This window comes from Topomyia yanbarensis, chromosome 3 (genome assembly GCF_030247195.1).
Source record: "Topomyia yanbarensis strain Yona2022 chromosome 3, ASM3024719v1, whole genome shotgun sequence".
Classification (NCBI taxonomy): Eukaryota; Metazoa; Arthropoda; class Insecta; order Diptera; family Culicidae; genus Topomyia; species Topomyia yanbarensis.
Genome location: NC_080672.1, coordinates 293,868,023 through 293,879,583, shown reverse-complemented (window position 1 = coordinate 293,879,583; position 11,561 = coordinate 293,868,023). Strand labels below are relative to the sequence as shown.

Below are 11,561 nucleotides of genomic sequence, written 5' to 3'. Positions count from 1 at the left end.
TTTAATTTGTTGTCCTTATTTCACTGCCGGAAAACAAGGGAGAGGGAATGATTTTTTTACTCAAAATTAATGGGATGAAGTTTATTTGGCTTTGGGGATTATCTCATTAATGTTTCAAAGGATTTCTTCCATTTAATTCCACTATGTTTTTATAGTTAAATCAAATACAAATATGTTAATACGGCATGCTCTGGCGATTTTTCGTGGACACATTTTATAACCCTGGTACACCGATAAAGGTACACTGTCAGATTGACAGCGTACTTCGATGAAATATTGTAAAAACTAGCATCGCTGGAGTCGAACAAAAACAAATCTTGAACGTTACCATAGAACTTCGAAACAGACGATGATACCCTCTATCAGCACGTAAACATGACGCAACTCCTATGAAAGAAGTTGATATGGTCGAAATTATGCTGTATTTCTCCATCTCGTGATTTATGAAAATCGAAAGTATAGAACAAAACCAAACAAGACATGTTCTCTAGACTCGTTGAGGGGTTGTGACAGGATTTCCAAAAAGCCAGTTGATCTCTTGCGGCATAATTAAAGCTACACAGGTGAGTTTTGTAACACGTTATCCTAAGTTCTACCAAGACGTACTGCAGTCGTACTTGCCAACACACATAACCAAACGAACCCACCAATTTCAAAGGTTAACCGTCCAGAGGTCGCCCTAGTCAACTTAGTACATGAGTCTTAGAGCCATTTTTCGTGAAACAATCGTTCCAAGATCTCAATGTATGGTCAAGGTGAATCATATGAAAATTATATAAACACATATATAGAGATATTTGCGCTTGCCGTTGGATGCTTGCGCAGGAACGCCACGAGTGAGCATCCAATCATCGCCTCTATTTCCAGGATGTATTGGTTAACCCTGGTACAAAACTGCTTTGACGTGGATTTAGGTTGGAATTACAGGAAAGGAATAATAATATCGGATTGGGACATGTCATTTTTGTGAACTATAGTATATGTTCCCTATTGGAATCAATTACGCACGCGTCCGCATGCTAGCAATGTAGTTAACCGCAGCCGGTCTCATCGGAGTGGAAACGTTTGGGTTGCACATCATTTTCCACAGATGCATTATAAAAAAATCCGCAAATGACTGCATTAGTCATGGGTTAAATGACTGTCGATCGATTTTTTGAACAATAATTGCATGCCGCAATCAAATATTTTATAATTTTGTTTTAATTGAGGTAATTTTCGTATTGAAGTAGGGAAATCCTTTACTAGCCACATAATAAACAAACTGAAAAAAAATTGTAAACTAAAAGCACACTTTGATCAGGTAGCGATGCCAGTTTCATTTTTTCCGGCGCCTTTTACCTGTTAAGACGAATTGGGTTATTTAATTCGCCTCCTTGGTGAGCCAAAAAATTATGACCCTTTTGTATGAGACCTTGGCGTATTTAATTTGTATTTGGTTAAATGCACTTGCACTTCACTATTTAACAGATGCCGGTATTTCGATTACTACTTGCAATCTTCTTCAGTGTTTGTATTGACTGATACAAACACTGAAGAAGATTACAAGTAGTAATCGAAATACCGGTATCTGTTAAATAGTGAAGTTCAAGTGAATTTAACTATAAAAACAGGAATTAAATGGAAGAAAACCTTTGAAACATTACGTACAATTCACTTTGAATGGAAATTCCGGACAAACCGTTACGCGCCAATCACAGAAGTTTATAGTAACCTAAAAAAGTTTTTTCTTTCATAAACTGTTGTGAACTGTGTTCGGCTAGTAACGGTTTGTCCAGAATTTCCATTCAAAGTGGATTTTGACAGTTGGCTTTTAGGCCGTAATCATATGTTTGTCGAGATATTATCTCGTTATTTTTCTCTTTCGTTTTTCGTTGGAGGAAGTAGGATGCACAGATTTAAAATTACCTACTGCTAGGTAATGCAAATTTTCTGTGTACCCATAAAATCGGTAGAATCAATTACCTAGTGATCGTTTCGAACCCCTATCCAGCTTTTTGCATGCCATAATGACGGTCTGAATTGTTTAGTTCGTAATACGCTTAATTGCCCTTTTTTGACAATAATCGTTCACACCAGCTTGACAGCAACGACCAGTTGAGGATGTCAGGTGTGAATTGAATAAACATCCAACGCATTGGACTAATGTGGGATGACTTTCGCTTACTGGGCGGTTGACGTAAACAATTATTATCAAATAAGGGTAATTAAACGTATTACGAACTGAACAATTTAGACCGCCATTATGGCACGAAAAAAGCTGGATGCTTTTTATATATTCCAGAGTAACATTTGCTGCGATTTAACAATTACCTAAATTTGGGATGCATGTTACATTCTGCTAAGGATGTGCAGTTTTGTGACTTTTACAGAACAACTATTAACTTAGGAATACAGTAAAGTGCGTAAATTTAAAAGTGGGGATGTTCACTCTACCTAAATTTGGTAAATGCAAATACATATCACAGAGATTTCCACTTATTAGTTTGTAAATCATTGCTTGTGACACTAAAAACTGAATTCTACTACGTACTTACTATTTTTCTATTAAATTCTTATAATAGATTGGTTAGTTCGACTGGTCTGTCTATGAAAGTACCATGCATATGTATCACTTTAAATACATGTATTTTGACAGCGCGCAGTTTTAGGTAGGAGTTTGATCATTCGCACTTTGAAATATATTTCCCCATAAGGAGAAAAAATTGGGTAAGCACCAAAATTTCTCCCTAGCTTCGGCTTCACTGTGTCTCATCGACATAAACAGAACTTCTGCTCGGACGGGACATCACGTTTGACCAGTTGTACGATTGAACCACAAAGTGTGTTTTTCCGTTTTAGGGAGCTTATTTATTAATAAGTTAGTTTTTGATGAGACGAAGTCGAAACGCACCCATGACTTTGTTAGGTTAGGATTTGTGCCCTTCATGTACAAAGCGTGGTTTCACAAAAAAATTTCACCTTGGGGAGAAATTTTGGTGTTTACCCAATTTTTTCTCCTTAGGGGCAAATATGGCATAGTGTTAAAATAACACTGTTTATGTATATTTATCCTTCTCGAAAGTACCTTTTGCGTATAGGTTTTTCAACTGACTATGTTTTGTATTAGTACTGACTATACAACTTGTAAATTGTTGTGTTCCTGTTTGGTATTCCTGCAAAAAGCCACCATTACAATGAACAATTATTGTATTCTGTTTCGAAGATGTTTCAATTTTTACGAGAGACCACCTAGAAGAGATTCTTCGTGACCAAATAAGAAACTAGCACTAGCTCTACACATGATGTGTACACTCATAAATAGCTATGAAATCTGATAAAACAAAACGGGATATAGTACAAAGGTTTTGCTTTTACTAATAGTGAGTAAAACATATTGTTCACATTTTTTAAATGAGTTTCACCTCTGTGATTAGATTTTTTCTACTCCACAAATCAGTTAAAATCGCAAACATTAAACTCTTTGAAAAAAGGTCCAAGATTAATAAAGATTAATTAAGATTATTATATTAAGAGTGCTGGATTCAAATGGTGCATAGTGACAAATGTAAACAAACTCAGTTATTTGCAGCACAGCATGTGATTACAACATAGCTAACGAATACCAAAAACCAGGGCTCATTATACCCAAAAATAACAAGCATTATATAAAAAAGACGTACGGTTTTTGTTTTAGTGTTTCGGATTCTCCTCGTCAGTAACTAGCACCAACTGGGTGTCTAGTTAGACGATGTATCTAAGCTAGTATCCAAATTAGCACTAGTTAGACACTAAAATCCAAAAAGTCACACGTCTTGCGTGAACACTAAACAACTGGCTTATACCGAGTGATGTCTCGATAGTAAGCACAGAAGTTCTGTTTGCCGACGAAGAATATGAACCGAAACTGTCTTATGGTTTGAAGACCCAAACGCCTGAAATTATGCAAATTCCCAAATGGGAAAATTTTGGACGATACCAAATTTTTTTTGTGCGTAAGGACACATACCTTACATAACGTACGGTTTTTGTTTTAGTGTTTCGGATTCTCCTCGTCAGTAACTAGCACCAACTGGGTGTCTAGTTAGACGATGTATCTAAGCTAGTACCCAAATTAGCACTAGTTAGACACTAAAATCCAAAAAGTCACACGTCTTGCGTGAACACTAAACAACTGGCTTATACCGAGTGATGTCTCGATAGTAAGCACAGAAGTTCTGTTTGCCGACGAAGAATATGAACCGAAACTGTCTTATGGTTTGAAGACCCAAACGCCTGAAATTATGCAAATTCCCAAATGGGAAAATTTTGGACGATACCAAATTTTTTTTGTGCATAAGGACACATACCTTACATAACGTACGGTTTTTGTTTTAGTGTTTCGGATTCTCCTCGTCAGTAACTAGCACCAACTGGGTGTCTAGTTAGACGATGTATCTAAGCTAGTACCCAAATTAGCACTAGTTAGACACTAAAATCCAAAAAGTCACACGTCTTGCGTGAACACTAAACAACTGGCTTATACCGAGTGATGTCTCGATAGTTATAAAACGTGTCCTTGAAAAATCGTCAGAGCATTCCGTATTAACATATTTGTATTTGCTTAAAGTATTAGTATCTGTAACAATATACTTTTGCGAAATGGAAATATGTGATTTTTTTTAATTGTGTGAGCCATTTTATTTACGGATATTTAGATAGGTACCATCCTCTGAATGAAACTATTAGATATACACAGTGGCGTAGCCAGAAATTTGGTTTCGAGGGGGTTTTGATGAAAATCGCAATTTTTTTGAAAAAATGCCAAAATTTAATATGTGTTTGATAAATTATTGAAAACTCAAAAACATAAGTAGTCTAACAGATGTCATTCCAGTCTACAAACAAGAAGGATCAACATGGAACAGTTTTCAAACCTCTATAGATTATTTTCTTGTATAATATGTCAATGAAGTCAAAAATTGCGATCTTTTAAAGTGGGATAAATGATCTAAAAAAATTTCAACGTTCAAGATCACCTAATATAAAAATCCTTGACTTTGAAGGTTTGACAACTTCGGGAAGTTATCAACATAAAACAGCGCCTGCTTTGATATAGAAATTTTAGTGATTAACTCTCATAGAATGGTGAATTAATTTTTCAAAAATATTAAGAGACATGGTGCCTTCAGCAAAGTTTTTGATAATGTCATTTCAAACAATTTTGTTGAAAATATGAAAGCTACATGAATTCAACATATAGGGATTTAAATGGACTGGGCCTGCTATATTTTTTCTTACTGAAGAAAAATTTAGGTGAAAACTATTTTTTTCTGCGCTACGGATAAAATTGTTTGAAACAATCATTGCGAGTTGAGAACACAAAACCTATAACTAAATTATGGATGGATGGAACTGAAATTTGCGTTTCGACTTCATCTCATCAGAATCCGACACTAACTTGGTGGGCGGACTAGGCTTGCGCCGAATTGATGCTAGCTCCTGAAAATGGAATCACTCTTTGTGTTTTTGAGTCCTTTTAATATCTGGGAATTATTTGTTTTAAATCCATTTCCCTTATTTTTTTTGTAAGCTTCAAAGGCACCTTATTTAATTACCGCAGGAGAGATTTATCAAATACAGTAATTTCAGAATAGCTTGATGTAAAGGTTTTCTACTACTATATTTCGATACTCTGAATATGTGGGATATTTATGTCGTTGACAAAGTTGTTTGAAATAGCACTTTCGAAAACTTTGCTGGAGACATTAAGTCTCGACCCAAATTTGGTTGAAGAGTAATTCTTGTCTATAATTACTTCTAGGAGGATTAACCGTCAAAATTATTCTATCAGCAGATGAACAGTTTTACGTTTTGAAATTCTTCAATGTTACTTAACATCGAAATTTGGCAGTTTCGAATGAATGTGATCGTGACCGTTAAAAATTTATCGAGCATTAATTTTACTTTTCTTCAATAGTCAACCTCACAACTTGCAGTACTAGTACGTAGCACACAAAATTTTAGTACGCCATTCATTGCATCCTGCTAAGAGGCTATTCATATAGTTGATAATACAACAAAAATCCAATGCTCATAAAACCGATCCTGACCTGCTAGAGACAAAATTACATCAGCTTTCAACTAGTTTCTGAAATGTTATTCTTGTTGTTAACCATATTGAATTGTTGTCTAAACTCTACACAATCTAAAAAAATACATTTTCAGCAAATGTTGAAATGTATGTAAGTTTTCGGTAAACAAGCTTATGTTTTATATGCAATCAACCTATTCAAATTTAGATTCCCATTCGAAAAATTGTCTCTAATCCATATTTTGAAGCATCTTTCCAAAAATGAGCTCATAATAATTCAGACAGTTATTTTATTTTACATTGAAGTAATTTGACAACTATGGGATTTTGGCTAAGAGATAAGTTACAAGATCCCCTTCCCATAATTTTCCAAAAGTTCTCATGACGCTTTAAACACAGTTCTCAATGTAGTGATCAGAGAATATTTTTCCAAAAATATTTTGTGGAATATTAAATTAAATTCGTCAGCATCAATTTTTTTTTTCAATCCAATTAATTTTGGTTTGGGGGGGGGGGGGGGTTTTAACCCCCAAAACCCCCCTGGCTACGCCACTGGATATACATTATGCAATTTAAATAATATAAATCTAAAAGTTCATAGTCCGTTTCAGCACAGTTTTGTATTTAATTGGGCCTAATCACATTTAGATTGTTTGTAAACACAACAATATCGAAATTTCTTTCTTTTTACCAAAGTATTTATTTCTCTTGACGCATTGCTTTTGTGTAGCGCTTATGTCCCTTACGAAACCAATGTTTCAAAACGTTCAGCAGATCGTTGAACACACGCCTATTATATCTGTGTTGCTTGAATTTGAAACAATTTATAGAATTTTATAGAAGTTCGTATTTTTTTAAGAAATTTGAAGAATAACGAAGATGATGATGAATTATTGTCGAATATCCAGAAAGGTTCTGGATGTAATCAGTCTATCTCTTTTTCGTACTATACCGGTGTAGTAACAGGTAAAAATAGTAAATTTCTATTATATTTAAAATTAAAATAGTATTTTTCTATTATATTTAGTAACGAGCGTACCCCAAAAGATCTAAATACTAATCGCAGTCGTCTCCTACAAAAACTTTAAATTTATTATAATGTTAAAACCGTACATAAACTTAAAGAGTAAAAATTGGAATGAGATCCTTCAGCATAAGAATCGCTTATATTTGAAGTTCGAAGTTCTTCGAAGCAAGTTCCGCTCTTGCAGTCGTTCAATTATGCCAAACGATCTTCGTGCGGTTATTGTTGCAAAGGACTGTATACTAAACATGTTATGTTAAATGAGTTACAATCATGCTAACAGATTGTCGTTATGTTAGTAAATAAACAAATACAACAAAATACCTGTAGAATTTGCTCCACTCCTGGCAAAGTTTTCAGCAAAGTGAAGAATCTCATTTCCGCACAACCGAACTCTACTACCTACAATAGCCAACATAAAACTGCTCAATGAAGCATAAATAAACAATAATATTGTTACAATAATACCTTTTTGAAATAATCCTTCCAAATATCCAACTCCAATAAACGCAGTACGACCAAATAGCGCTGCTCGTAAACCGGTGGGTCAAAACGTATTTTATTATTTTCGTCATAGTAACAGCTATTGTCGTAATTATATTTTAGCTTTATTTGATCCATTGTTTCCGAATTCACAGGGCTACTGTTATAAACACTTCCAATATGGTATGACCGGTACGACGATATTCAAAGTTTGATATTATTATAGGAGATGTAAATAACCAACAGTAAATGTAAACAAAAATCCCGGGAGTCACGGTATGTAACGTTTCCCTAAATGACAGCGCGGTTGTCTTCATTCGAAAAGGCTCACAATCACGGTCAGTGTAGCCAAATCGACAGATTTTGTTGGGAGTTCTATCCTACACTGAGAAACAAAAATATGCATTGTTAGCATACTTTCTATTCCCGTCTCTTTTATTCTGCCGCGATTTTTATGCATTTTGTAGCATATGCTTCCAGTAAGAATTCGATGAGTGGACACGGAAAAATAAAATAACCCACAAGATTAAATTCTTTTAACTTAAATTTAGGTGCGTTTAAGCAACGAAATAAATAAATATTATCGACGCCTATTAACGAGTGGGCAGCGAAGGCATACTATTGTTGAGTTCACCGGTTCACGGTTACTGAACCATCTTGTATTAATGGTTGGTATAATTTTGAGTTTATCTTTGGATGGTTGTTCTACTTGAATTATTTTAAGATAAACATTACATAGTTTCATAAAAAGTTTAATTACAAGTGATTAGAAATCACTCGTTCTTTCGTTTGCCACCAAAACGTTCAGTCGAGCTCGATATTTTATTGTGAATTTTTGAGATCCGGCATTATGTTTGTAATGTTGAGGTTAGGTTGGTTGTTTTAGATACGTAAAATGTTTACCTAGACATTGGATTTATCAGTGAACAACCTCAACTGTCAATGCATGCATTCTTTATTCCAGTGATTTACGCCCATCATCGTGTTTTTAATGTAGAATACATTTAAGGTTTCAATATAGGGGTCCCGTTTCAAAATATCGGCTGCGGCGCCGCGTCAGATTTTGAACGTTAATAACTTTTATCATACTTAACAGAATGATTTGATTTTTAGGCCAATTTGTTGCAAATATGTTCCTCTATGCTGTATTAAAATTTGAAGTATGTATAACATGTACTAATAACAAAAAAAATGTTTTGAAAAATCTTTCGAAAACGACTCGGAAAAGTGAAAATTTTCAGCCCATCCCGCACAGAGCCGTCGTTATGGTAGACCAACCGAACAATAAAATAATGAAAAGTTTATATATAGGTCCACTATATGTTTGTTCGTATGGTTATTCGCATTGGGTTGCTTGACGAGAGCACTTGGTGGGGGAAAGACGGCATATTCCTTTGGTTAGGCCATTAGAAGCCGGACGGAAAGGAAAGGCTCATGCACGGCACGAGAACGAGAGAGAAAGCGATAGTAGTGCATATTAGCGCGATTATATAAATATCTGTCGGTCGGTTTTTCTCATCATTCGTATTCGTTCAAGCACTAGCAAGCAGCCAGTCCACCGAAGAAAAGCAGTCGGCGATGACGACGGCGGAAAAAGTGCCCCAGCTACTGGTGACTCATCGCAACCCGATCAGGAACTGTCGCCCTGCAAGAATTTCGCCCCAACTAAAGGGCAACAGAGTAGGCTATCGTTCCAGCGTCTGGGTCGTGAGATTGTGCAGGACTGCAAAGTCGATCTACGCTTACAAAGCTCAGTCGTAATGATGCCCCGAGAAGCCAACGATGCCTACTTGGTCGGTTTGTTCGAGAATGCAAAATAGTGCTTTCTAGCTCACCGTGTCCGCGGGGAGTGCGTCTGAATTATGCTCCCGCAATAAAACAATAAACGGTTCTTTACAGGACCAATTAATTGTGTTCTAATAAGAGTTAAACTGAAATTTACATTTTATGGTGTATAACAAATAATTTTCAGAAAGCAATATAAGAAATACGATGTGTGGAAAGAAAGAAAGAGAATTTAAATTATCCTCTCGCTCGTTTTCGTGCACTGATTTTCCATTCCTTTCTGCTGCTACTACCATCATAACTAAAACGAATGTGCGTGTTCCCCCACCATCTCATGACCAGTGTTGCCACAATTGCATGTCGCTATAACAATTTGAATTATTCAAAAAAAAAATAAAACATAGAACGTGCAAAGTACACTAGTCGCATGCTTTTATTCGAACTTTTTGGCAGCCTCCGTTGATTAACTGCATAAATCGATTTGTTTGTGCAGCTCCTTGCTAGTAGCAAACTAAATAGCCTTTATCAGCGCTAACAAATAACACGAAAGAATTTAAATTTGTGAAAATCTTTTCCTTCCTTCTTTTCAAATCTGCAACATTCTTTGAAAATATTGTTTGAATGTTGTTATTGAAAAACTGAACATGCAAGTTTGCTAGCACTGGCCACTAGATTGAAGGCGATGGAAAGACAGAATATTCGTTTTGGTTATGCTAGTATTGGTAGCCGAACGGAAAGAAAAAAGGCGCAGGAATGGCACGAAAACGAGCGAGAGAGCGATAGTAGTGCTTTCTCGTATATGAATATTGGTCGTTCGGTTTTTCTCATCATTCGTATTCGTTCAAGCACTAGCAAGCAGCCAGTCCACCGAAGGAAAGCAGTTGGCAATAGCGACGGACGGAAAAAGTGCCCCAGCTACTGGTGACTCATCGGAACTGTCGCCCTGCAAGAATTTCGCCCCAACTAAAGGGCAATAGAGTAGGCTATCGTTCCAGCGTCTGGGTCGTGAGATTGTGCAGGACTGCAAAGTCGAGCTACGCTTACAAAGCTCAGTCGTAATGATGCCCCGAGAAGCCAACGATGCCTACTTGGTCGGTTTGTTCGAGAATGCAAAATAGTGCTTTCTAGCTCACCGTGTCCGCGGGGAGTGCGTCTGAATTATGCTCCCGCAATAAAACAATAAACGGTTCTTTACAGGACCAATTAATTGTGTTCTAATAAGAGTTAAACTGAAATTTACATTTTATGGTGTACAACAAATAATTTTCAGAAAGCAATATAAGAAATAGGATGTGTGGAAAGAAAGAAAGAGAATTTAAATTATCTTCTCTCGCTCGTTTTCGTGCACTGCTTTTCCGTTCCTTTCTGCTGCTACTACCATCATAACTAAAACGAATGTGCGTGTTCCCCCACCATCTCATGGCCAGTGTTGCCACAATTGCATGTCGCTATAACAATTTGAATTATTTTATTGATCCTCTCTAGTATTGATAAAATATAGAACATGCAAAGTACACTAGTCGCATGCTTTTATTCGAACTTTTTGGCAGCCTCCGTTGATTAACTGCATAAATCGATTTGTTTGTGCAGCTCCTTGCTAGTAGCAAACTAAATAGCCTTTATCAGCGCTAACAAATAAAACAAAAGAATTTAAATTTGTGAAAATCTTCTCCTTCCTTCTTTTCAAATCTGCAACATTCTTTGAAAATATTGTTGGAATGTTGTTATTGAAAAACTGAACATGCAAGTTTGCTAGCACTGGCCACTAGATTGAAGGCGATGGAAAGACAGAATATTCGTTTTGGTTATGCTAGTATTGGTAGCCGAACGGAAAGGAAAGGCACAGGAATGACACGAAAACGAGCGGGAGAGCGATAGTAGTGCTTTCTCGTGTTTTCATATATGAATATTGGTCGGTCGGTTTTTCTCATCATTCGTATTCAGCCAGTCCACCGGAGGAAAGCAGTTGGCGATGATGACGGTCCGCAAAAGTGCCCCAGCTACTGGTGGCCCATCGCAACCAACTACCGATCAGGAACTGTCGCCATGCTAGTATTTCGCCCCAACTAAAGGGCAACGGAGCAACTAATCCGCTGGCTAACATTCCAGCGTCTGGTTCGTAAGGTTGTGTATTACTTCAAAGTCGAGCTACGCTTACAAAACTCAGCCGTAATGAAGCCACTGATGCCTACTTGGTCGGTTTGTGGGAGTGGGCGT

General features: G+C 36.5%; 1 protein-coding gene across 1 annotated transcript in view; it reads right to left on the bottom strand.

The window, feature by feature from the left end:
* The window catches only part of LOC131686705 (small RNA 2'-O-methyltransferase), a 53,712-nt gene extending 45,897 nt beyond the window's left edge, over positions 1-7,815 (bottom strand). The window contains exons 1-2 of the mRNA XM_058970619.1: positions 7,545-7,815; positions 7,401-7,478 (exon numbers count right to left, since the gene is read on the bottom strand). Coding sequence (XP_058826602.1) covers positions 7,401-7,478; positions 7,545-7,697 — 231 coding nt within the window. The 5' untranslated portion in view covers positions 7,698-7,815. The remainder of the gene's footprint in view (positions 1-7,400; positions 7,479-7,544) is intronic.
* Between the last annotated feature and the right edge of the window lie 3,746 nt (positions 7,816-11,561).